Raw genomic sequence first — 27197 nt, forward strand, 5'->3', positions numbered from 1 at the left:
ATGTTATCATGCTGACAACTTCTTACCAGCTCTAACTTCATCTTTCCTCCTGTAGCTCGAAACTTGGTTGGCATTCCCAGTTGGTGAAATGCTTTGTCACCCCCATGGTTAGGAAGGACATGGGAGGATGCATTGCTCTGGATATGCCACTTTCCCTGTCACTGACTCGGTGGATTGATATGTGATGGACTGGACATGATGAGATGTGGTTGCTGAACCAGGAAATGTGTAAACAGATTGCACAGTGAGGAAGGAAGGGGCGCAGAAATTCTGTGCTGCTGCCAGGTACTCTCCTAGTGTGTGTGAGGAGCTGACCTATGTGGCTTGAAAATCAATTCTCATCTTGTAGTGCTCACGTAACAAGGGTGAGAGCTCATTATTTTGCCCATGTCAGCCTCTGACAGAAAGGATGAAAGGGATTCATGCTTATCCTCAAAATCTTGTCCTCCAGCCTGTGTTGCTTTCCTTTTTACACTGACTGGACTGGGAGAGTCCAATCTAATCTGGACATTCAGGATTTTACTGGACAACGTTCCAAAGCTGGGTTCTATCTGAGTTTCCGGAACACGGACCATCTGGGTGTCAGGCAGGCAGGGACCTCCAGGCCTGGCTGTCTCCGGGCAGTGTAGGGCACATCTCCTGTCCTCCCTGTGATTTAATGATTTTGTGTGAAGAAACTACTGTTCCCAAGAAGTTAGTGCGGGCTTTTTCTTATCTGCTCCAACTTCAACCTTCCTCCTGTAGCTCAGCGGGTTTGCATGCTGGGCTGTGGGTGAAACTCTCCAGTGCTCCCATGGTCAGAGTAGGACTGGTAGGATGGAGATGCCACTTTCCCTGTCTCTGCCTTGGCGGACTGATGCGTGATGGACTGACCCACGAGGAGATGTTGTTGCTGGGTTTTCCTCCTCCCAAGTACCTCATGAGGGCTTGTTTCTGACAGGGAAGGATTGCTTGGAAAAGCATCTATACAGCATCCTCTCGGGTTCACTGCCGAGCCTCTTGCGGCGGGGCTGGGGCGGACGGGCAGCACTGCCCGCTGTCGCCGCACTCTGGGAGCGGGGCTGATGCTCTCCTGGCCCCCGTGGCTGGTGCCGCTGCCCCGTTCCCGTGGGCCGCGGCCACGGCCGAACGCGGGGCGCTCCCCGTCCTGCGGGGGCGCTGCCGCGGGGCGCGCGCGCGCGGGCCGCCCCCGCCCGTCCGCGGGGAGCGGCGGCTGCCCCGGGGCTCGGGGCCGGCGCCGCGCCCTCCCCATTGGCTGCCGATGACGTAACTGCCCCACCTCTGGGCCGGCCCCCGCGCTTCGATTGGTCAGCGCTGCCGCCCGTCTGCGCGGGCCCCCCCCCCGCCGGGCCGTACATTTACGCGGTAGCAAAAGAGAAAGTAACGAGGATGGTGCGGGCGGCGCGCGGAGCGCGGGGCGGGCGGCGCGCGGGGCAGCGGGCGCGACACGCACCGGCACCAGCGGCTCCTCCCGCGGCGGCCGCCGCCACCTCCGCGCACCGGGCCGGAGCGCGACGCGCCGGTGAGTGCGGCGCACGGCGCGGAGCGGGGGCCGCGGCTGCGGGAGCCCGCGCCAGGGCTGCCGCGGCGGGGAGCGCCGGCCCGGCCCGCCGCGCGATTGGCGGTAGCCCCGGCTCCCTGCGATCGGGGGCAAAACTTTAGCTTCTCTCTTCTCCTGGGCTCTTTCGTTGTCTCTCCTCGCTGGGGTAATTGGGTTGTCTCCCTCGTTTATTAAATAATTTTAACTGCGTCAGGCGAATGCGCTCGGGGCGCCCTTATCCTAGTTCTTATCCTAAAATAGGGCGAGGGGAGGGTTGGGAAAAGAACGGGCTGGGAAAGCCTCTCGAGCGAGCCGCTGCTGGCCCCTTTCTGCCCAGCCGCGGCACCTCCGCCGTGCCCGGGCGGGCCGGTCGCGGCACCTTTCCGCGCTCCGGTGGTGCCCGCGGGTTTGCTACGTAGAGCGGTGGCTGCTGGAGGTGGCAGTGCCCCCCGGCCATCCCCTATTCGGGATGGACATCTCCTAGCCGGCCCGGTGCGGACCCGGCCGGGGCGGCAAACGGGAGCTGCGAGTGCTCGCCCCGCTCCGGGGTCTTGGTGGAGTTGGTGAAGTTGGTGCTGGGATGGGTTTTTCAGAGAGAGCTGCGGCTGCTCCCCAAGTTGCTGGTGAAGGTGACGCACTGTCAGGGCTGGCTTTGGGTGTTTTGTTCCTGTCGTCTTCGTTGTCTGCCGAGTAGAAACGGGGGGGATTCAAATCCTGCGTGCTGCGTCTTAGCAAATGGGAAGGCAAAGGTGGGGCAGGCAGTGACCTTGCCTAGGGCGGAGGGGACCACTTTTTGAAGAAGCTGTGAAATGTGGTGGGGAGCGGGAATTTACCTCACGGACTGCTGGAGAACAGCAGACTTCCCGAGCCTGGAGCTAAGGGCTTAACTGGGATTGGATTCACCTCTAACAGGGGGAGGGAAGTGCAAGGTGCACGCTTATAAGGATCTCCAGAAGCTAAATTTTTGTTTTCTATTGGGTATTTTTTTGTTTAGCCTTATGTGTTCAAGTTTGTAACTGTCTCAGAAAATTTATTCACAGGTTAATTTTATTCCAGCATGCTGGAAAAGTTGCATATCACCTCTGACACATTCAGCTATTCAGCTCTTACGCGTTCCTCCCTGTAGTGGACTCAGCCCAGTAGCTGCTTCCTTTTCAGTGAGCAACGGGATAAGGGAACGTGCCTCTGTCGTTATCAGTGGTGAGCTTTGCAGCCTGGGGTTTCGGAATAACTCAGTACCGTCTGCATGTAGCTAAATGCCTTCTCCTCGGTGTCACTGCACAGTCCAGGCTGCTCGTGTGGATTCTGCGTGCTATGGGCGCACATGCAGATAGCTGAAGTATTCTCTGCAGCACTGAAAAGGCTTTTTAGCAGCTACTGTGAGCTGGTAACTGTCAGAAGGGGTTGTAGGGATAGTGAGTGTTGGCAAAATAAGTTGCTGGATCTCTTGGTTTATGTGATTTCATGATCTGTTTTCATCACCTTTTTTCTTCTTTCCCTTCTGCTTTTTCTTTTTCAGGGTGATCTTGAGTTCTTCTTAACTTGCTAGTGCTCAGCCTCCTCATGCCTCCATCTCCTTTAGACGACAGGGTAGTAGTGGCACTTTCGAGGCCAGTGAGACCTCAGGATCTCAACCTGTGTTTAGACTCCAGCTTCCTTGAATCTGCTTCTTCTGCTGGTGAGAGCCACTCCAGTCTGCTCAGCGCAGTTGTTGTGTCCCTAAAGACTGCTAATCTCACGTATATGCCCTCATCCAACGGCTCTGCACGCTCCCTGAGTTGTGGATGCAGCAGTGCCAGTTGCTGCACTGTGGCAACGTACGACAAGGACACTCAGGCCCAAACTCAAGCGAGCACCAGCAGCGCCCACGCCGGAGCCTCCCCCGCCTGCCCTGCCAACCAAATGGTCAACAGCAATGAGAACGCCGGCAGCCTGAGCCCGCTGGGCGGTGTGGGGAGCCCCGTCTCGGGCAGCACCAAGCAACTCGCCAGCATCAAAATCATCTACCCCAATGACCTGGCCAAGAAGATGACCAAATGCAGCAAGAGCCACCAACAGAACCAAGGTCCTGTCATTATTGACTGCAGGCCCTTCATGGAGTATAATAAGAGCCACATTCAAGGCGCTGTCCACATTAACTGTTCTGACAAGATCAGCCGGAGAAGGCTCCAGCAGGGCAAGATCACAGTCTTGGACTTGATCTCCTGCCGGGAAGGCAAAGACTCCTTCAAGAGAATCTTTTCCAAAGAAATTGTAGTTTATGATGAGAATACCAATGAGCCAAGCAGGGTGATGCCTTCCCAGCCACTCCACATAGTGCTGGAGTCACTCAAGCGAGAAGGCAAGGAGCCCTTAGTCCTAAAAGGTAATCCTCCTTGTTGCCCAGACACAGTGTGTTGGTTTGCTTTGCAGTGTGTACTCTCTGCTGTTAGCCTTGCTGATGGTTGCACCTTGAAAGCATCTGTTTATCTCTGGTAAGGCCTGGGTGTCTCAAGTCACCAGTGACAAAGCAAATGCCTTCCATGGACAAATCATGGTGCTGGTAGCAGAGAGATGCTTGCTTTTCTCTGGATGTTGTCCTTGAGTAGCAGGAGGGGTGAGAAGTGCGAGGAGGAAATGTGCTTCCTGGTGTCTGTCTGTGCAAACAAAGAATTTCCCCCAGTGCTTATTCTAAGTATTTATAGCTCAAGGAGCAGAGGTCCAGGAGGGGATACTTCTCTTTTAGTTTGTCAGACTGACCTTTACTTAGCAGCCTTATTTTAGTCCATGTAAAACTGGACTCATAGGTGCTGGAGATGGACAGTGGGAGAGTAGAAGGAGGGAGGAGGAAAGATGAGGGAGGTCACTTTTTCTGAGGCATTGTATCATGGACCAGTCAGCACAACTTGAGCAATCAAGCCTAGTTTTGGTGATACGGGGTCAGAATAATGGACAGGGGGAAATTATTTGTTTATAGAGTGATCTGAAAGTGTGTTTCTGTGTATGAGTGCTTATGTATGTATATGGCTTTGCTGTAAAGGCTCCTGTTTTAATATGGAATTTGGTTTATCCCTTAATGCTCTGGTGGAGATGAGCCCCACCAATTAAGGCATCATCCAAGGAGACTTAGCTTTATTCTCGAGATCCTATTTATAACAATGCTGTCCTCTAGATTAAATTTCCTTTCCCCTGGGTGCTTATGCCATTCAGAGGTATGGTTGGCAGAGACTGGCTGTGGCAGTGGGAAACTATGGAAGGATATGCTGCTTAGCTCATACTGTATGTATTTAATTTGCTTAATTTTTCTGTGCAGCTTGCTACTTCCAACCTGCACAGTGTGGCAGGAGAATGGAGTGGGCTGGTACTTTATCTCTTTTCCTCAGCTGAGTTTCATGGCTTTGTAGGATCTAGGGATCCTGTGAGATACTCCTCTGTGTGTGTATCTTGTGGAAGTTTGAAATTGCTGAACTGTTCCCTTGCTCCTAGTAAGAGTGTGGTCATGCTGGGCTTGTTTTGATACTAGCTACAGGATCCCAGTATGCTTTTATTGAGTCTCTGGGGTCATGATGATGCCCTTCATCTGTGGAAGAAGGAGATGAGGCACTTGGCAGAGTGAGGCTACCACTGGAGTTGTGCCTTTCTGGTGGTAATCCTTCTGTTGTACAGCCTTTGCAGCTGGGAATGTGGTTGTAGTCCGCAAGCCTTCCTATCTTTAGAAAAGTGGAGTGCTGAAGGTGTTCTCTGTGTTTCTCTGAAAACACTGTAGCTTCTCTGAACATCGCGTGGTACTTCTTCAGTACCTGGAATGAGATCATGGCTGAGATGAAGCTGCAGAGCAGTAATTGGGCGGCGCTGAGCTGTTGGGCCATCATCGCAACTCCACTCCCATTCTTTGAAGTGGGGCTCCAGCTGAGGTCAGATGGAGTTGAGCATGGGATAAAGCAGCATTTTGGAAGGCTACGGCAAACTCTCTGAGCTGGGGGCGTGGCGCTGGAAGCACTCGTTATTTAGTTTCACTTGACAGGTAGCTTTTTTTCCGTCGTGCTTCAGCCGCCCAGGAGCTAGCGCATCCCCATCCCTGTGTTCAGGCGCTAAAACGAAATTGGGGGTGGCCGGGGAACCCTCTTTGCCTGGGTCTGTTACTTTGAGTGAGTTCTCTCGCTCTCCGCTGCCTGGCCCTAATTTATTGCCGGCCCATCTGATCCCCCGTGTTGTGTTTGCAAACACTGGTTGCTAGCCGGGCTGTCCAAGTTCCGTCCCCCCGATGCGGTGCCACCTTCTCCATGTTTGGTGCTGCCCGTCAGCCCGCGGCCCCGCTGCCGCTCTCGGGGCACGCTGGCACGTCGCGGGCTCGTTCCCATCGCCGAGCCGGGGCTTGGGTTACAGCTCTGCCTGACAGCTCTGCCTGGCCCCGCAGGCGAGCGGCTTCGAGGTGCCCCAGGCTTTTTAAGCAGCACAGAAACTCTCTGCTGTTTTCCAAGGCCGGGCCGTGATCTATAGATAAATGTATCTATGTGTAACTGTGCCTTGTTAGGCAGGAGTTAAAAAGAGATGGTGTGGTTTATTTTTAATGTAGCAGACCAATGTATAAATTAGCGATGTGACAACAGAGGGTTTCGTGTACAGTGTGGCATGGAAGATTTTAAGACTTCAGTTCCTCCCTTTCTATCCATGCCTCTTCTTGCTACTTCCTTTAACATTTTTGGTCATAAATGTAACACATGCATAATTTTGATTTAAGCTCTTAAGAAAGATTTGCTTATTTCTTTTGCCACGAGGCACAGCAACACTTGAGACAGGCATAAATAGTCTATTTTTACAAAAAATAAACCCATAAGAATCCTGTATTTTGTAGTCCTGCTACATGGGCCGTAGCAGCCTGAGCTGTCCTGGCTAAAGCTGCTGCTCAGTCTGTTTATAAACAAAATAGGAAGAAGTCATATTTCCCCCAACACCCCATGACCATGGTATTCCATGTTTGCTGAAAACTAAAAACCTCACTTTTTGTGGATGCTTTTTTTTAAATTTTTTTTTTCTTGGCATTGGAATGGAGATGAGGGCAGTGATATGAGCCCAGTGTCTCTTCTGCTTGAGGCCAATGTCAAAGCTGAATCTGGGGAGGGGAAGAGCATGGTGCTGTGACCCCAGGCTGGGTCAGCAGCCCTGGCCCTCCTTGGTACGGCTGTACTCCTTTCCCTCCTGCAAACCCAACAGTGAGGCATCTCTGTCTTCCCTGAGCACTTCAGCTCATAGAAAAAGTTTCCTTGAGTCTTGGGGGCTTGTGTGCTTAAGATTGCTACTAGAACCTCAAAATGGAAAGTGGGAAATTCATTTGCATTCAGATGAAAAGTACTAGTTTTCCATGACTGAAACATTTAGGCTTGGAGTTCAGTTTTTTTTTCCTTTTCACAAGCTAAATTCGATCTACAAAGGAAAATAAAATGAAAAATTGAAGCATCTATGCCAGCAAATCTTGGCAGCTTTTAACACAAGAGGAGTTGCCTTTGTCTCCCTGACCAGGGTCCAGTGGCATTGTCTCCATCCTGCCATTCTTCCTTTTCTCTCAAGACCCAGCAGTGGGAGCCTTGTGAACCTGGTTAAGTCTTGTGTTTAGTTTGTAAGGGCTGCTGTGTTTGACTTCAAGGAATTTAAAAGCAGAGGTGAAAAATATGATTTGGCTTTTTTTTTAATTCCCACTATATACTGTAAACTCATGGCTGGACTTCTGCAAAGGAGATGGGGAGGAACCAGCTTGTTCCTCCACAAAACCTGGTTGTTTCTTTGTTCTTGTTCACAGTCTGAGGAGCTTATTTATGCTCTGCCTTTCAATCTTCTCTCTGCTCATCTGACAGGGAAATAAATGAAGTGACTTGCTCTCGTTATAGCGGGGAGTGTAAGACCTGCCAAGAAACCACTTCATGCTTTCTGCCGTGGTCTAAGAATAGTTTCAGATCTCTTACCACACTAGAGTCACATATCAGCAAAGTTGAAACAACTACAGAGGGACTTTGTAAGCAAGTAATTATTCCTTACAAAAGGAATAATTATTTGTTTTATATTCTCCTACATTCATGTAAATACTGTGATCAGCTGCCTTTGAAATACCTGACCTGGTCGCTTGTACAAATACCTTAATTATTACTTTCATTAATTATAGAATTTAACAGTGTCAGTGTTGCTTTAAACCCTAATTGGATTACACTGCACGAGTGTATTTGAAAGTAAAACTTGATGTAATGGTCAACAAATCCAGCTGACCAACAAAACATGTGCCTGGCACTTATTTCCACCAGAGATCTCCACTGAATAAGTATTAGGTCATGGTTGTAATAGGGAAATGTGTAGTTTTAAAAACACAGGACATTTCAAATGAGTCACTTAACATTTAAAAATAAGATGTGTTCCCTCTGTGCTGCAGAGGAGAGCTGGCCCTATCATTCACTGGGGGAAGAGCTTCTGCTAGCTCTGTCAGGGCTGAGATTTCACCTTCAGTGTTCAGGCTCTGATTGCTGGTGCTTAAAGTATCTTTCTACTGGAATAAATAATATTCTTGGCCATCACACTAGAAAATTGTTTGTATGTGTCATTACCTTTTACGTATAGCTAAATTGGGATGATGGTGTGGCTGGAGACCAGGGTCTTTGACATATTTTGAGGGTATACTTCTGCAGAGGAGAGGTACCTCTACACTTTGCCTATTCAACAGTAATGGTAAATGTGGCTTTTTCTCTGAAATTATGGCATCTGAGAGTTTGCTGTGCTGGCTTGCATGGTGCCTATCACGTTTTAACTGTCTTTGGAAAGAGAGCAATGACAGTGCCTTGGAAAGGGAGGAATAGAAAGGAGACTCCCCCCCACCTCTTTTGCTCCCCAGTTTCTTATACCCTTAGAATTAAGAACCAAAATGTTACATTAGGCAAACCTCTCTGATGCTTGTAAAGAAAAATCTGGTTCCAGTTCTGTGTAAACTGGGGTAACATTCCCTATGATATTCCTGGTAGGTAGATGTTGGATTATAATTAGCTGAATGCCTCATGTGCTGCCCTTACCCTTGCCCTGACAGAGAATTTCCTCTGCTGAAATCTCTCTAGGATGGTGTGCTCGTCTGTCTTCTGGCTTTTTGTTCTTGAGGTGAACAGAACCTTTTTGAGAGGCTCGGGATGGAAGGGTAGCTGTGTTTGAGGTTTGAGTGGTGTCTGGATCTTAACTAATACAGATGGGCTATTTAAAAAAAAATGTTTTTTAGACCTGTCCATGTGTGATTTGCTTCCAAAGCAGCAGCCAAATTTTCACTACACTTATGAGCACAGAAGTTTTTAGTGAGATTGCCTTGGCTTTATGATGCATTTGAAGTGGGGGCCCATCCCTTGTCTTTAGGCTGTGACTTTTTACTCTGTGAAAAGCCCCATTATAGTTAGGAGTTGTTATTTATGCAAACAACTCAAAAGTGAAGAAATGCTGTAAATATAAGCAGCATGCATACATCTCAACATTTCCCTGCTTTGCAATTTCACCAGCTAGCCAGGAGGGAGACACCTCTCAAATATTCAGCATCAGCTTGCAGGGCTGTCAAGTCATGCTGTTTAAATAAATAGATTATGGTAATCTGAAGATAACCTAATGCCTTGTCTCTCTGTGTGTGAGATGAGATTTTGTGTGGTGCTTTGGCCTTGTTGGGAAGTCCCTGGTGGGCTTGGGAGAGTGCTGGCTACAGAAATCACAAGGCTGACCTGAATTACTGTGAGCAGCTGTTTTTCTGAAGCTTTGAGTCTAAGTTCTCACCTGAATCAGTCTGTAGCAGTTTTTTAAACACCTCTGTTCTGTAAAAGTTAATTTGTTGTTATCATAAAGGTGTTTGATAAGCTGGGGCTTAAAGGAGAGCAGTGTATATATATCATGGATGCCACCTTTCCCTGCCTCATGGAAAACTAAAGGCTGCAAAGAGTTCAGTTGAGAGGAGATTGGATCAAGGTGCTGTCTTGAACATTGCATTTGCTTCAGCTTCCTCTGGCAGGCTTTTCACCTACTCTTAATCCATTGACTGTTGAGGGTTGTGGGAAAGCTGAAATGTGCACTAGCACTCTTGGGTTTGGCCACCAGTCCTGGCAGTGCCACTCAGGACACCCTGTGATGAGGCAGAACGGGGACTGCTGTGGGCAGGAGGCACGAGGGATTCAGGGGATGTGTTTTTGCTGCTGGAAAGTTCAGGGGTGCTCATGGTCTCTGCACAGTGTGTTGATGAATGCTCTGTGGTTCAGTAGTGAAGCTTGGGGGTTTTGTTATTTCATTTTGTTTAAACACCTTGTGACTTTTTAGTACAGGAAACTCTTTGCTTCAATTAGTGTCTATGGTGAAGGCAGCCTCACATCTGGGAGCACTCTGAAGGTTGTTTCTGGTGTGTCTTCTGCTGCTTAGAAGGATGTTGATTCCCCATGGACCTGCGTCCTACCAGGAGGTGGTCTCTGACCTAGCTTTGGAGCAGCATTTTGGGTGCTGGAAGGAAAGGGGAAGAGATGGAGAAGCAAGTCTGTCCACCATGTGGTACAAAAAGGGAGGAACTGGACTAAAGGGATAAATCTGGGCCTAGATAGCAGGGCAGGTTCGTGGCCAGGGGAACTCTGATTAAGCCAACACGACAAACTTGCCATGAGGCATAGAGAAGTTATTTTAATCTGATTTGGATGTGGGTTTTTTTGTTTTGTTGTGGGTTTTTTGGCTGGTTGGTTGGTTTGTTTTTTGGGTTTTTTTTTTTGTTTTTGTTTTTTTTTTAATGCCCTTTGCACCATTTGTTGCACAGAGCTTATCTCTCTTGTTGCCATTGGTGTTGTGTGTTTGACCCTGGCTCCATCCACAGTCACAGTGGTGCCCTGGGACAACACAGCTGCCTGCTGTTGAAAGTGGGAGATGGGTTTAGGAGCATCCTCTTCCCTTGATAGTGCATTTTTGCACATAATTTTGCAAATTTTAGGCTCTGATTTGCCTCTGGGTATTTTTTTTTTAAAATACAGGTTCATCTTCATGTTTCTCTGCTTGGATGAGGGAACTGCCTCCTTTTCAAAGGAATGCTCTGCTCCCAGTAAAGTAGAGAGGTCAGGAAAAGGCACAAGCTTCTGATCTCCTGGCACTTGGTTTCAGTGAGCCTGTTCCATGAGAGTGTGTGCAGAGAGACCTAAACTGGCCAGTCTGCAGGGAGCAACTGGGCCCTTGTAGGTCTAGGTGCCACCTAGTCCCTCTGACTTGAAGGAATGAGCTTCTGATTGCTGCTGCCTGGAGCAATGTCACCATTTGTCTAGCTCAGCTACACCCACCCACAGCTCCTGCAGTGGGAGCTTCTGCACTGGGCTGTCCCCCCTGGAGGGTCTGGGCATGGTGGGGTCAGGAGGGAACAGTAAATCTGTCATTACCTGCTGCTGGAGGACAGGAATGCTCCTACCGGGTGGGAGGGTTTGGGAACCACTGCTCCTGCCAGGGTTAAGTGCTGCTTTGTGTGCATGCAACACCCTGTTTACAAGATCAGGGCTTTGAAGGAGTAAATTGGAAAATATAAATTAAGAGAATAATAGTAATAGAGATGTGAACACATTGGTTCCAACTTTTTTACTATGCCCTAGCTTTAAAAAGTCTACAGCCTGACTGGATAAATTCCCACTTGATTCACTGCAACAGAGAAGAGCTGCTTCTAATGAAAGGTAGTACAAAGAGCAAATGTTACTCTTTGCCCACACATGAATTATCATATATATTTTTTTTTTTACAATGGCTTAAAGAAAATAGAAGAAAACTTGCAAGCTTCTGTCATACCAGTCAAATTGGTTGTCTCCAGTTCATTATGCCAAAGTGTGATATTAAGCCTTATGTAAGCAGTTGAACACTAATGCTTTAAAGCAAAAGCTGCTGTTGGAGCAGTTGACCTGTGCTATGTTGATGCTGGGCTCTTAATTATTCTTGTTTTCTGTTAAGGTAATGGGAATCTGTCTGTCGAGTGGATAAGAGCTAAAAATAAGACTTTTACTGCTGCTTAAAATTTGCTGGCATATTTTAGGTACAGAACCACTCTGATTGTTTACAATGAAATTATTCTTAAATTCATAGGTGTTAGTCCAGGAAGGCAGAGCATCATCTCTGTTGAGCAACAGCACAGTTCTTATGTTTCCTGGGAAATATTAGTGGAGATAAGGAGTTATTTTATTTGGACACAAGGGTTGATTTTCATCTAGCTGGAAATATTCCTTGTTTTATTGCTGTTTAGCTCTGGATTCTGTTAATATGTCTTTTTCTCTTCCCCCTCTCCCTGCTTCCTTCTTGCCTTGAGTCTGAAGAATATGGATGCAATCTTGGTCAATTTTCTTTTTACCTGTGGGGTTTTTGGGGGCTAGCCTTGGTTCCTTGACCATTTAGAATGGGATGTATGTGCCAGCAGAGCTGGCCCTGAAGCTTTTGTCAAAGCGGGGGCTAGCATACACCATGCTAGTTCCAGCAGTGTGCTGCTTTCAATTTGGACTCTGTGGCACTGAGATATGTTAAGAAACCATCCTTTGCTTTCCTTGTTTTTCCTTCATGTGTTTTGGAATACTTTGCTAGAAAATGTTAAATCAGAGCCAGGTATTGTTATTTCTAGAAAAAAGGTAGAAACTTTTCAGTCTAAAAAGAGTTTAAATTCATCAGGAATGGATGGTACTCCCAAATGAGAGTGTGCTATATCAGCACCCTGTTTTCCTTTCATATTAATGTGCATGGTGCTGGTGTTTCTGATGTAGAGTAGTGGCTTGGACTGGAAAAGAGCCTGTGTTATTCTCAGGAGAAACAAAGCAGCCTGCTCTCTCTTTAGAAAGAAACTGTCCTGGAGAGGTTGCCCTTAAAAGGGGAAAGAGAATAAATGGGTGGCTGAAGCATGAAAATGTCAGTGTTCTCTAAAACGCTCAGATTAAACAGAAAGGTCCACTCCTACGCATCCAGGATTACGCATGTCTGACACAGTGCTGGGACCCTTCTACCTCCTCAGACGTGCTGAGCCACAGCTGCCCGCATCCTGCTCCTGTGCTGGCTCTTTCCAGGCCGCTCGCTTGAGAGATGCATATGGTGATGGCCAGGGAGGGAACTGGTAATAGATTAAAAAACAAATGAAACTTGCTGTTTTGGGCAAATCTGCTCAGCTCTACCTCTGTCTGGGAAAACAGACCCATAGCTCTTTGTCAATATAAAACCATTTGTGGTATTGTATTGCTTTAAAATAGTTTCTGTTCCCTCCTCTCTCTCTTCTCCTGCCTCTTTTGTACATAGCTTTAGCATTTCTTGATGACCTTTTTGTTAATATGATTTCCAGTGGGAGCATTTCACAGTAGAAGTATGTATTCCTTCAGGGTTTATGCTGACATTTCCAGTGATTATTTAATTGGACTTCATGTTAGCCTGCATTCCCATGGGAACACATACTTTTGCCATGAGAAGTTGTAATGTGACTAATTTTGAGTTTCTGCTATAAACGCTTGCCCTCCAGGGAGGGTACATCCAGTCCTCCTTGGTGGCTGCAGAGTTGTCACCATAGTGTTTGGGATGTGGGGTTTCTTGCCTTATTCCTGTTTACATTCTTGTATAGTTTAGTCCTTGTACCAAAATTCAGAGCAGGCTTTCTCCTCTTTCACCTTCCTGACTGCTCCCCAAGGATAATACAGTGGTTTGAAGAATGCTAGCTTATTTTCCTGTGAATACTTGAGTTTTTATTTTGAAATAAGCAGACTCAGCACTCCCATAACACAGGGCAGATTTCCAGTTGCAAGCTGGAACCACTGTCTTAAATACAGAGAGGTGGTCCCAAAGTATTCAGGGTGGCTTCTGGACAGGCTGATGAGCCCAAAGGTTAGTAGCATCTCTTGGAAAAGCTGACAGGTAAAGGGGTGATATGGATAGGATATGTGGGTTTGCTTGGGTGTTCAGGGTCTGAGAAAAAACCCTAAATTTAAGACAAAAAAATTATAAAGAAGAGTTAAACTGAAATCCAAGAAGGGTTTTCTAGTGGCAGGTCAAGGAAGAAAGATTGTTTTTTTCTAATTGGAATGGATTTAGATGATCTAGTAGTCATGAGAAGAGGAAAAGTGAAGAGGTGAAAGCTGATGGTGGAAAAAAGCAAGTCATGTGTTGAGGTGTGGGAGGCTCCCAGGGGGTGATGGTGTGGTTGAAAATGGGTGGTGGTGGGATGGGAGGAGACAAGAATGGAGCTGGACAGAGCCAGCAACTCTGGCACAGTCTGGCAGGTAACAGGGCTTTGGATGAGTTCTCGCCTGCCTCCCCGGGATGTGACCCTGGGAGAGCTAGCTTTGCTGTGCTTGGTGTCAGAGGAAAAAAATAAAAGTGGATGAGGCCAGGGACCTCAAAAGCCAGTGAGAGAGGATGTGCTGTGATGAGGGGTGTGAAGCATAGCGAGGTAAAATTAGAAATAACATGCAAACATGTGTGCATGTCCCTTGATGCTGAGGGGAAACCTTTCCTCTTCATCTGGCGTTGCACTCTTGACTTCTAAAGGGACCTCAAAGCCATTGTGTCAAGGATGTCCTTGTGACTCCTCTAGGCCAGAATTTGTGTACAAACTGACCTCTTGGGATAGTTCCCACATGGAAGAAACTGACCTTGCAAGTTCTTTGGAATGTGAAGTTTTGCCTTTTTTTTTAAAGTGCTGTTGGTAGCTCAGTTTGAGGGAGAGACTAGATTAGATTGAGTCTATCGAGGTGGAAGCTGTTCTTTGTGTGTGCTGTTTACTTTTTTATGTTTGCTCAAAGCTTAATCTTTTGCAGCACAGCTGTTGGTGAATGCTGTGTGGGTGACAGGGAAAGCCCCATGGCAGGGTTTCCTTGGAGCATCCCACAGGCAGGTGAGGAGTTCACTAATGTCACCTGGCTGAGTGTGGTCCAATAGGTCCCCACCCCTGTGGATATAAGGGAGTTGTCCTTCCTGCTGTGTGGGCAAATACAGTATTTCCAGCCATGTCAAAGTTGCTGCAGCAGTGAGGGCAAGCCTTGAGCACTGCTCAGCTGCAGCTGTGGTGAGGAGATGGCCGTCTGCTTGGACAGTAGGAACACTCCTACAGTGATCTGCTTGGATTGGCCCTGTTGCTCTAGAAGTAGTTTGGGAAGCAGAGCCCTGCTTGGGCAAGGAAAGTGTGTGTCTTGTGTTGTTCTGAGATCTGAGCATCTCTTCTTTCAGTGCCTCAGGATGGACAGAGCATAATCCCCAGGGCACACTGGGAACCATCTTTGTTATGGCTAAAATCACTCCAGCAACATTTGTGAGCAAGTGTAATGGCTGCATCTTCTACTGCAAGGTGGCCTTGGGTCCTGTGCCTGATGGATGCAACCTCAGTTCCTCCATGCCCTCCCTGACGGTTTCCTTGGTGCTCAGCAGACCTACACCTGCAGCCACAGCTGTGTTGGTGGCGTGAAGAGATGGTCTAGGTTGTTGTCCATATCCTAGGAGTGGATTGGGCCTATAATGGTAGAATTCTGCTTCAACCTGTACAGCAGCATCTGCCTTAGTAGAAGGCCCATGGTACAGGAGCAGCCCGCATGGTGGCATTGCAGTGGTGGTGGCTCAGCACCAGTGTGCCACCCTGCAGCAGGACCTCTAGACGCTGGTGGGCAGCATGGTGGGGGTGGCTATGAGACCTGGGCCCTCCTGCTCAGGAGGCTGAGGAAGGAGGAGAGCGCTGGGTGGGCGAAGCATCTGGACAATACCTAACTTCTATTTTTACGTGCTGGAGTCGCGTTTGCTTAACCTTGAGGCATCCTGTGCTTTGAATCAACTTGACACAAAGTCATCTGTTCATTAATAACACAGGAGCAGTTTAATTGTTGTCTTAGTGGAAAAATACATGAGACTGTCATCAGCTGTTGCTTCTGGCAGTGCTTTTCTGCAGTAATGTAAATAAATGAGGTCACAGGTTTAAAGGAACAGGCTGTATTGCACAAATTCAAAGCATTGTCTTAAACAGATACACACCAATTGTCTGAGTGTCTCTGTCCTGCACCCCAAATGCTCCCTGTGACATTTCAGCCCTAAACTCACTCAAACAGAGCCGCAGGGTTTGCTGTGATAGTACTGACAGGGCGCAAGCTGAGTGAGTGTTTTAAAGCTTGGCTTCACTGCTGAGCAACTAAAGCTTGTGGTGACCAGAACTGTGGTATCACTGCATTCTCTGCTGTGCACTCCACAAGAGCCCAGCAACATGAGAAGAGGGGAATTTACAGATTGAACATCTCTTTCACTGATACTTCCCAGTGTCCTGGGATTTCTGTTCTTCTTGTGCTTGTGTGTGCGTTGCTTTTCTTTCTTTTTCCTCTTTTTTTTCCTGAGATAGCTTTGTGGTATTGTAATCAAGGATGAGCAGATCCAGAAATCTGCCTGGATAGCTTTGAAAGCCGTATAAAAGGTCTGGTTGTCTCCTAAGACCACGTGCTTAGTCTAAATGTGGCTCCCACATCTGCAATCTGTCATGTATAAAAGTATGTTCCTGTTTGCAGTGGGAGCGGGAACACCCAGTACCTGCCACGCTCAGAACAAAGTATATCCACACCAATGAGGTAATGCAGAGGTGTTGCTTTGTGGTGAGGGTATTTGACTGTAGCTGCCTCTCTCTAAGCTCTCCCACTGGAAACAAGGTCATTTACTTAACTTTGGGGCAAGAGCCTGTTTCCAGATAGGAAAAGTATTGCAAATGTGCCAAAGCATATTGTGAACCCAAATCCTAGTTTGCATATAGTCATGCAGCCAGAGAGCAGCAATGGTGGCTGAAGGAGAGACAGAGGAGGCCAGGTGTTACTGTACTCCTTGTACTTAAATTCTCAATATTCTTGAACAACAAACAACAAAAACCCTAAACAAAAAAGCTGCAGTGGTACAAACAAACAAAAAAACCCGTCAAACAAACAAATCCCCAACCAGCCAATCCACTTTTATAAATTTGTTTCTCTGGAGTTCTTTGAAGATGATGCTATTTCAAGGCCATAGTCTCTCATAAAAAGGTGGCTGCCTCATTCTTGCTACACCTTTTGTGCTTGTTTTGCATCATATTTGCCCTCTTCTGATGGCAAATAACGGACACTGTGTTAAGCATGACTTTAATGCCAGACCCATGATTCTTGTCTTTTTTTATTTGTTCTGAGCTACTTTGGCTGCTCTTCAGCTGCTCACCTGGTATTGCAGTGCTGGTGTGAGCCCTGGGGTCCTGGCTGGCTTTGGAGCTGGAAAATGTGTGCAGCTGCTGCTTGGGTGCTGCCTGATGGGAGAGTTTGAGGAGCATTAAGTGAGATGTTTATGGGCAGATGGCTGCAGAGAATTTGAACAAATGAGTGGGAATAGCTGGAGCATGTAAGGTGCTGACTTAAAACTTCTTCAAAAATTTTGAGGTCTCAGACACTCCAAAGTCTGTTGTTACTTACTAACTGTTCTGGCAGGGCAGGATGTTGGAAAATGTCGTGCAGTTACAACTGCAAGAATGGTTCTGCAACTTGATTCTTGCATCAGTTGTGAGCAAAGAGCCCTTGATATTCTGTTGTATTCTGCTAAATAGCATGCGAGGCCATCTGCCAGCAAGGGTTCTACTTCACTGCTTTGTTTCCTCATGGAAGAAATACCTTGGGTTCCCCAGAGTGCTGAGTATCCTTGTATGTCCATCTCGGTTTGGGTTTGGGTAGTTTCAACCCTCTGAACACCTGTCCAGCAGCCGTTCTGGAACAGAGCAAAGGCACTTCGGATGTTGTCTGTGCCCATGCACAGGCTGCATCCCACTGGCTGGGCATACTTCCTCATGCTTTAGTCATTACAAGCTCTGTGGAGTGTTTAAAGGCAGGAGAGATGGGCTGCAGGCAGGACAGTGTTGAAATGGATATCCATCAGTGGCTCATCTGCCTGCTGGCATTTTGGTTTGTCACTGAAGGTGGCTACACACCTGAGTCCAGGCTCCGTGGCTGTGGTTCCAGCAGACTGCCATGCATTCCCATGGGCTTTCTTGGTGGATATATTATGTTGCCTCTCTACTTAGGTTGTCTCTATATGATGAAGGCTTTTCCCATGTTGCAAACAGCATCTAAAAAGGTGCTTTTAAAATGCAGCTTTTGTGCTAGTAAGAGGCTTCTGCTGAGTTGTGCTTCTTGGCCACAGGCGCTGTTACTGCCCTCTGTAGTGCTTCCTTCATTCCTCAGGTTTGGAACTTGGGCAGGGTCAACCACAGAACAGCTTTTGTTACAACTCCAAGTTGTGTCTCTGCATCCATGCCTTGAGCTTCCTTGTGATCTGCAGTTGCGGTCAGTAGCAGTAGCGTCTTGCACCTTACTGAGTTTAATGAACCAACTCTTAGACCAGCCTTGCAAGAGATTTGTGTTGGCCTCTGGTATGGGAGCAGCCTCTTCTCTCCCACCTTTTCTACTCTCCCTGAATGAAGACTTAAAATGAACTGAAATAGCAGCAGCTTGCCAAGGGAATACAGATGCATTTGAATACTTTGTATGTTGTACTTACCTTCATGTGGAAAATCCATCCCTCTCTTTCTGACTGATCATTATTAACTTTGCTTGGACCTGTTTTGGGAGGTAGTCTCAAACTTAAGAAAAGCCTGAGCATTATACGTGCTTGAGTGCCACTTAAATTACTCTAGTGCCTCATAAATCAGTTTGTGCAAGGATTGTGTGTGTTGAGAATGGAACAGCACTCAGGAGATGTCTGGGTCCTTTTTTGGGACCTGCATGACTCATATGGCAGCGCAGATACAAGCTAAGCTCCTGCTGTTGGATTAGAGTTTAGCTTGCTGCCATGACTGCATCTTGCTGCATCATTTCCTGGGTACCAGTGTTCTTGTCCAGTCCTCCCTTGCTGACATGTCTGAGCCAGTTCAGGTTAGTAATCCTCTCCCCAGTAATGTGTTCTTTCAGGAACATTTGCTCTGAGAGTTGCTTTAAATATTGTTTGAACAGACTTTTTAACTCTCCTCTCATATGAGGAGATGAACAAGGAGAGTGGGGGATGTGAACTGACATTAGGAATGGTGACACTGGCAAATGTCTGTAAAAAAATTGTGAATGAAGGTATTATATGTCTGGCTAGTCCACTTGTTGGGGCATCTTCCGTATGTTGCATTTGGGGTCCCTTCCCATCCTTTGCCCTGATATTCTGCTGTGTCTTACAAGGCAGCTGGTGAAGCAAGATGGTGTCTGCCATACCATCAGTGTGTCCCCACCTTAGTGATGAACCAGTGGGGTTCTACCTCCAGCTATGGCTGCTTATTCCCAGAAGACAGCAGGAAAGGTGGAAAATGAGTGTTGTCTCTGGGGTCACTAAAAAAAAACTTTTCAGGGGTTTTCTTGGGAATCCCAGCATGCTGTAGCTGTTGTTTGAACAGCAGTATTCAAGCTGAATGGATTGCTTGCCCATTCAGAAAGATGGGAATGTGGGTTAGGGTTTAGTCTTTAGCCTAGACTGTAGGCTGGGGCTGTTGGTTTAGATGAGACTTCAAACATCTTCAGCTTGGGGACCATCATCTTGTTTATTTTCTTGAGTGGACTGAGAAGACTTTTCAGGCCCTGTTGAGGCCAGGTGGTGCAGTTGAGCTCAAATTTTTGTCCTTGCTCTTCTTTCTAGCCTGATCCACTGTTATAACAACTTACAGAATAGAGATCTTTAAGGCAAATCTCTTTGTGTCCTATAAACAGCAGAAATAGCTGAAGACAAGCACATTTTTGAGGCGGGGAAATATTCTGCATTTTGTAGGTATTTCAAGGATTTCAGGGAAATTACGTTAGTAGCAGTGCGTGAAGGACACGAGTTTGGATGTGGAAAAGGGTACTTTCATTACAGGGGCTCCGATGGTTTTAACTAGTCTGGGTGCCTTATGCCCTTGAAATATAGCACATGGCACCAAAATGGGCCTGGGTGGGTCCCACCCTAAGCATGTCACAGACAATTGAATTGGACATTTGAATTGCAGCCCTCAACAGTGGGCATTGAAACCCTTTGCTGTGTCTGATCCAGAGCCCGAGTGGAGGCATATTTTGCTTCACTTTAATGCCTTCACTGGATCACTGTGAAAGAGCATGGAAAAGATAAATAGCTTCTCTCTTATTTTTTTTCTTTTTAAATAACATTATTGGGGGGGGTGACATTCCGCATTTATTTTGGCTAGTGAGGCTCTTTCTAGTAACTTCAGAGTCGCTGTCCCTTCTCCTGGGTTTTTTTTGGCTTGCAGTTAACAAAGTGCAATTGAGCCTGAGCACTTGGCTTGTGTCGATGCTGAGCATGACTTCAAGTATCCCGGTACAACAGCAACGTGCGTGAGGTGGGGGGGAACACATCCCTGCATTTCTCCTCTTTCCGCCTTTTTCTTTCAGAGGAGCCACCTGTTAGCATTACATCAGTGACTCCCAGGAACGCCGCTGCCTCCTACCAAAGGCCTTGCACAAAGTAGTAGTTCTTGTATTGTTTGCACTCAAAGAGCTGATGTCATGCCAGCTGATGTCATTGTGTGCTTTATGGGATCGCCATGGAAACTGGGCAGGTGGGGAGCCTGCCGCTGATGTCAGTGCAGAATGAGGTGTAGAAAGAAGGTCCACTTTGCTTGCTTCAGCTCTGTGAAGCCACCCTCCTCAAAAAAATAAAAAAAAGAAAAAAGTAAGGGGAGGGAAATGGTTATTGAAAAAGCAAGCAACAGAGCAGGGAAGGCATGAGCTTCCTTCACTGAAAAACTGATTTCTCCCTCCCCCCTCAGATCCATTTCCCAATCCATTTTAATGTCCTAAAAATAACTCTTGCTAGATATTTTCAGGTGGCTGGGGCAGCAAAAGGAGAGCTGTTTGCCACATGTTAAGCAAGCACCTCAGTCGCTGTTAGGTTACAAGGAGTGGTTTTCTTTTGTTTGGGCGCACAGACGGGTACATGCTGTTCCCTGGAGCGATGCTGGGGTGAGCTGCTCCCATCCCCCTCAGAGCTCTTGGGTGGGGGGATGCCCTGCAGGCCTGCTAAAGGGCAGGTAAAGCTAAGACTGTCCCAGCTGGCTTGCTGCTCTGCTCTACTGTGCTGATAGCCCCTTGGCACCTTAGTTTTGGTGAAGTTTCTTTCTAGGAACACCTTCCTTGTCGCATGGGCTGGTAGGTGAGGCAGCCTCAGCAGGCTGATGTTGCACAGAGGCATGTTTGTCTGTGATCCCTGTTGTTCCTTGGCACCATCCACCGTGCAGAGGGAGGACAATGCCTGCTGCTGATTCATGCCAGCCACCCTTGCTGTCGACAGCCCAGTGGCACTGTTACAGTGGTGGTGGGGACAGTGCAGCCAGCTCCCGTCCTTGTGGCCCCACTGTGTGCTCTGAAGGAATCTTAGGGTATCTAACCAAAGTATCTGCTTGGTCTCTCTTCCCAGGAGGACTCAGCGGTTTCAAGCAGAACCATGAAAACCTCTGCGACAACTCCCTCCAGCTGCAAGAGTGCCCTGAGGGGGGAGGAGGGGGTGGTGCCTCTGCTGTGCCCCCCGTGCTACCTCAGTCCATCCCCACCACACCAGACATTGAGAACGCTGAGCTCACCCCCATCCTGCCTTTCCTTTTCCTCGGAAACGAGCATGATGCTCAGGACTTGGAGAAAATGCAGAGGATGAACATCGGCTACGTCATCAACGTAACCACTCACCTGCCCCTGTACCATTATGAGAAAGGCATGTTCAACTACAAGCGGCTCCCAGCCACTGACAGCAACAAGCAGAATCTCAGGCAGTATTTTGAAGAGGCTTTTGAGTTCATTGGTAATTGCCCTTGCCTGGAATACTCCTGTTTGGTTTTTTATTGTTATTATTTTTACTCGTTATAACAATTTAGAGTGAACTTTATGCTTTGCCAGCAACTCTGAAGGCTGGTTAAGGCCATATTTCCTTTAGTTTGGGTTGCCAGAAATGCTGAGCACCTCGTATTTCTGTCCTTTCTCATCTCTGGCACATCTGGTTAAGTAGCCCGAGGTTACAGTTTAATCCAGTGATAGTAACGCCTTCCTCCAGGCTTCTAAATTCAGGAAACGCCAAGAAATTGAGACTTTCGTCATCCCCTCTTTTTGATTCCTTTGAATTCCTAGTTTCCACACAGTGGCTTTCAGCCAGATTTTCATAGTGACTGTTCTTAATGGTCTCTCAGTCTTTGCTAACTTAATGAGAAAACTGACAAACTTTCACACTTGGCTTGTTCCACCATTAGATTTGTAGCTTCAGAGTGTATGTGTGGTTGAGCGGATAGTGATGAAAACTTGCATTAATAAGCCTCTAAACCCTGTAAGGCTGTGTGAGAGAGTTCACCATAGACACGCTGCTTGTTGTGGAGATTGCTGAAGAAGTGACCCAGCAGCATTGTTCTGGACCTCATTACAATGAACACAGCACAGCCCTCAGCCAAGTTTGGGGCCATGCTCAGCTAGGCTAAAGCCAGATGGCCACTTCAAGCAAGGCTGGTCAGAGACGACTTTGGCATGTGGTACTGAAAGCTTTTGAGGACAGTGTAGGTCCTTGACTGACCAGGTAATGGCGGGGAGGTGCAGAGCCATGTTCCTCCCTGCCCTCCTTTGTGCTGGCTCTGCACTCAGGTGCACTCAGGCTCAGCAAGGATTTGGCCCCAGCTGTGGGACCAGGGAGGAGGGCCAGGCTCAGCAGGTTGCTGTGACCCCATCTGTCCCTGCTGTGTGCCGGGCAGGGCTGGCAGCTCAGAAGCAGACGGCTCCTCAGCCGTGCCTGGCTGTGTCTTGGCAGGGGGTTGTGGTGTGCTGATGCTTGTGCTCTGCAGCCACACTGCTTTAGTGAAGTGAATAGAGAAATCACTGCTTATGCTGCAGTTCAGGTGAATCTTACCACTTTGAACCTTTGGGCTTGTCTTCTACAGTGTTAAGTACCAAAAGATCTCTAACTCAAATTTTCCCTTGTGTTCTTAACCCAGTACCAGTAGTGCTGTCAGCTTCCCAAGCTGCTGGTTACTGTGTGCCTGGGAAGGTGAACACTTGTTTGGGTGAAGGGCAGAGAAAAGGAAACCTTGCTTTGATCCTCTAGGAAAACAGCTGCATCAAGAAATCCAGTAAAACCTTAAACTTTAAGTTCAACAAGATAAGAAGATGCAATAGGCTAAGCTTAGGTAAAGAGACTATGAAGCTCCATTGAGGTCTTTCTGCGGTACAAGAGAGAGATTTCTGCTCCCCTCATCCCCTTGAATTGCAGGATTGGAGTTCTCAAAACCACTGAAAGATAGTGTTTGGCTTGTGACCTTACCAAGAGCAGAGAAAGCAGATTTGCTCTGGAAAGGTTTAGAAAGCCTTTCAAAACCCATTTTACTTCCTTTTTAATAATTACATCTTGATGGTCTGTCTTTGTTTTAATAAACAAATATATCTCCATTGAGAGTTTTTCTTCCCTCTCAAATTAACCAGCTGGGGAAGTAACCGGTCAAAGCTTTCCCTTCCTCAGGGTAAACTTTAAATTGCATTTGAGAAGATTTGGAAATGTTTAAACTGTGGATTGTTGGCCTATGTTTCTTTAAATATGTCTTCAAAAAACCACAACCAACCCCAGGTTTAGCTAAGACTAAAGCCATAGGAAGTGAAATCATCTCTGGGAATGTGTGTCAAAATGCGTTAGAGAGTTTCAGCTTTCTGAAATACTAACTGGCAAAAATGTCTAGAGGGAAGTTGGCTTCATTTATGCTCTCACAGTACAGGTTGAACATGTGGGGTGGGTTGAACTGTACTCTTGGTGGGGTTGGATTCATGCCAAAACCTGCAAACGAAATTCATGTTCCTCCTGTGGATTGAAATAAAAGAAGTAGTTTGAAGTGTGACTTCCTGAAAGTTCCATCTCCTGTTTTAACAGCAAGCTGTGGCAGATGAGGATGGTATGGTAGTGACTGTCCTCTCTCATGTCCTGTTAGCATGTGATTAGAAGGACTCTGTCCCCCCTAAATGCTGCCCAGGGTGCCTCCCTGTAAGTGATGAATCTTGGTGGAGTGTGTGTGTGTGTGTATCCAGCTCCTCCTTTTGCAGAGGCACCACAGCAGAGACACCCACTGAAGCTCATTTCAAGAGTACTTTTGTAAAGCTTCAGAGGACAGGGTGTTGAAACACATTTATTGTTATGAATTGAATCTGAAAATATCTGGTTTCTAGAAGTGGGTCCCTGCTCTGAAAAACAGGGAGGTTGAGCTGCTGACAGAATGCAGTGGTGTTGCAACTGAGGTGGAAATGAAGCCTGAGATTCCTCATCATGGACCTTGCCCTCCTCATAAAATGCTCTCTGGCAGTGAAGAAGCATCTCTCAATGCATGGTTCCACTAATAAAGAGCAGAGAATAGATGTGAGGATTTTCAGTGTCAGAGTGGACTGGGGGTTTCACATTCAATAGCTCTGAAACCTTGGGGGAAGATGTGCTGGAGGGGAAGGGGAAGAGACACCGCTGTGCTCGTAATCAAATCAAGGAGCTTTTCACATTAAGTTACTCTTAATTGCACTGAGCTTGTTCTGATTTACAAATGGGCAGAAATCTTACTTTCTTTTGTCTGTCTTGTTTGCAGAGGAAGCTCATCAGTGTGGAAAAGGTCTCCTCATCCACTGCCAGGCCGGTGTCTCCCGATCTGCCACCATCGTTATCGCGTACCTAATGAAGCACACGCGCATGACCATGACAGATGCCTATAAATTTGTCAAAGGAAAAAGACCAATCATTTCCCCCAACCTTAACTTTATGGGGCAGTTACTGGAGTTCGAAGAAGACCTGAACAATGGAGTCACCCCGCGAATCCTCACACCAAAGCTGATCGGTGTCGAGACTGTCGTGTGATGGCCGTGCTGCAAGGGGGTGGAACCTGTTCTTCACCTGATTTGGGGCAGTGATGGGTAGTTGTGGGGTTTTCTTTTTAGCTTTCAAAGGGGAGTTTTGTGGCAAACTTTTTGTGAATAAAAACCTTTTTTTGTAAGGAAAGGTTTTTAAAAGATCCAAGAACTTTGCTGGGTTTGGGACGCTGTTGTGATTTCCTTCTCAGACACCATCACAGCAGGGAGGCTTCAGAGCAAGAAGAGTACTTTTTAAAATAAAAACAACAGGAAAAAGAAATGTTGGGCTTTTTTTCTTTTAAGTTTTATTTTTCCCTCCTCTCCGGCTACTTGTAGAGTGTATGGCTAAGTAGTCTGTGCAGGTTCATAGACTGAAGAAACCTAAGTTGAAGACGAAACACAAATAGCCAAAACAAAGCAGAAAAAAACCTCCCTGAAACAGAAGGGCCTTCGTTCTGCAAAGACTGTGCAAAATGCTCACCGATGCAAAGGAAAACAGAGCAGCTTAAAAGTCTGCAAGGCACTTTTCACACTCCTGACTCAAACTAAAGAAGAAAACAAAGTTCATTTGGCGTGTTTCATGTTCCAGTTCTATTTTTCTATTTTGGGGTGTTAGGTTTTAACAGTAAGGGACTTTGATCATTCTATGCCATATGCCTTCACTGGCTTCTTGTGCAATAATAATTTGGGGTTTGTTTTGAGTGTTCAAACCAATTAAGAGTTGGCTGCCCACTAATAATAAGATAATAATTTTTAAAGTCTAATAGTGCAACAGCAGCCAGCTTGATTCAGAAAGGATAAATGAGAGCAATTACTTCTTTCCTTTATATGATTTTGATCCTGGTTACAGTGCCATAAACCTTGTTACATATGTATATCAGAATGTACAAAAAGGTAGAACAAGCAAAGTTTATTTAAAAATATTTTTCGCACAAAATATTGGTGTGTTTCAGTTGTCTATGTAAAAGATATTTGATTATAAAACAAAAAATCTTTTGGAAAGTGTGTGTCCTTTTATTTCTTTAGCCATTTTCCATTTTCTTTCTATGGGATGGGGTTTTTGTTTTGTTCCCTTTGGTTTGTTTTTTTGTGGCATTGTACCTCTCCCATTGATAACATTGATCTCTCTTGTTTGGCATCTCCCCTTCAGCGTTGCGTTCCTGTCCTCTGCTGGTGGAACATGTTTTCTTTACTTTCTGCTGTACTCTTCCATCTCTCTGTAACCAGGTTTTTCTTTCTGGTTTGACTGAATTAGCACTATTGGTAAGGGCTTTTTGGAACAGACCTGTTATTTCTACAGCTCAGTAGCCATTTGGAAAAATAAGAAATAAACAATGTCCACTGATTCCTTTTCATATTCCTGTAGTTAGCTTATCTTCTATGTTACAAAATTGTCCGGTTTTTAGACATATGTTGGTCACATGTGCTTTTCCCTGGCTTCTCTATAGCCCCCTTGTTTAGCAGTTCCACAATTCCTGGGAATTGTCCTCCTGGGATTTTCCCCTCCCTCTTGCCCTTGTTGCCTTCATGCCCCTCGTTTTCCAGCTGTGTCAGTGTTGTGTGGTGTGTATTGTAGGGCTGATGTTTCTGCCTGACTGTGTCCCTTAGGCAGCTGACTTTCACTTTCCTTGTTTGTACTCACTTTTTTTTAATGATATGGTATGACCTGATCTGTTCTGGATTGTTACTGCCTCTAAAGTTTATTTGTATGACCCTAAAAGGAGTTAGAAAACATTTTTCATGTGATTCTGTTGTGCAAACTGATCTGTCCCAGGAAGGCTGATAGCAGTAAAGGCTTTTCCTAGATGAAAACCTACATGGACCGAACCAAGTGTAAAACAGGACCTGTTGGAAAACTTAATGTATAGTCACATTAGACATGTATATTTTTGTGGACATTTTACTTAAAATATTGTTACTATACCGATACTTTCTTGAAACTTATCCCTTTATTAAATTATTTTTCTACTGGAGTTGAATTTTAATTTTTTTTCTTTTCTATGATTATTATTGGTCCTTTTGTTGAAAACATCCTTGGCAGTGATAGTTGCCCAGGAAGCAAAACTTCTTGAACTGTGACTGCTCCTAGAGCTAAGGGAGTGTGTGGCTGGACAGAGAGGGTGCCATTTGCTGGTTAGGAGCCTTTGTGCTTTGGGAAGGAAGGAAGTCCCTTACCAAAGCTGCTCTTCTTCCTTCCCCCCCTCCCTCCCCCCTTTTCTCATGTTTGGGCCCAACCTCTTCCAGCTGTTCTCCATGAGCTGCAGGTGCCCCTGGTTAGGTAGGAGGGAGGAGGTTAGAAAACCTTTCTTACCAGAGAACCAAAAGCAGAATCAGCAGAGCTGGGGCCTGGCTGAAAAGTTGGTCCTTGTAGCCTGTTTGTGGCCATAAACACTGTGTTATTCACCAGAGGTATGCAAGCTGCATACTTGGGACTCAGTGTGAAGGGAAGGAGGACTTGATTCAAAGTTATCTTCCATGTTACTGCTTTTCTTGTTCAAACACTTTGACAGGGAGGAAGGTTGTGCTGCACCAGCATGACTCACAGCATCCTCTCTTTGGTTCAGCCTCGACCACTGCATGCTGAGTGCATTAGGATGAAGTTTGCAGCCATGTAAGTTTAATTAATGGTGTTTAATTCTTATTTGAGCCAATGAGTAACTCTTGCAGCCTTGAGTGAGTTCCTGGTAGCAGAGGATTCGATGTGTTTGCCTCAGTCAGGCTCAACAGTTTGGCTGCTGCTGCTCCATGCATGGATGTGGAGCTGGAGTTTCTGGTGCAGGAGCCCTGCCTGCCTGTTCTTGTCACTCTCAGGAGCAGTGCCTGATTTTATTCTCTAGTGTGATGGTCTTGGAAATGGT

The 27197-nt window shown here is 46.6% G+C and overlaps 1 protein-coding gene across 3 annotated transcripts in view; it reads left to right on the forward strand.

Annotated features, from left to right (window-relative positions):
- DUSP10 (dual specificity phosphatase 10) overlaps window positions 1-25341 on the forward strand; it is a 47370-nt gene extending 22029 nt beyond the window's left edge. The window contains exons 1-4 of one of the 3 annotated variants that reach the window (XM_030946357.1): window positions 1386-1522; window positions 3060-3905; window positions 20912-21289; window positions 24081-25341. In XM_030946357.1, the coding sequence (XP_030802217.1) occupies window positions 3104-3905; window positions 20912-21289; window positions 24081-24346 (1446 nt within the window). In that variant the 5' untranslated portion in view covers window positions 1386-1522; window positions 3060-3103 and the 3' untranslated portion in view covers window positions 24347-25341. Of the gene's footprint in view, window positions 1-1385; window positions 1523-1920; window positions 2170-3059; window positions 3906-20911; window positions 21290-24080 lie in introns of those variants that run through there. The other 2 variants (XM_030946359.1, XM_030946358.1) reach the window with 2 other exon arrangements.
- Window positions 25342-27197: the final 1856 nt, after the last annotated feature.

This window comes from Camarhynchus parvulus, chromosome 3, assembly GCF_901933205.1.
Source record: "Camarhynchus parvulus chromosome 3, STF_HiC, whole genome shotgun sequence".
NCBI lineage: Eukaryota > Metazoa > Chordata > Aves > Passeriformes > Thraupidae > Camarhynchus > Camarhynchus parvulus.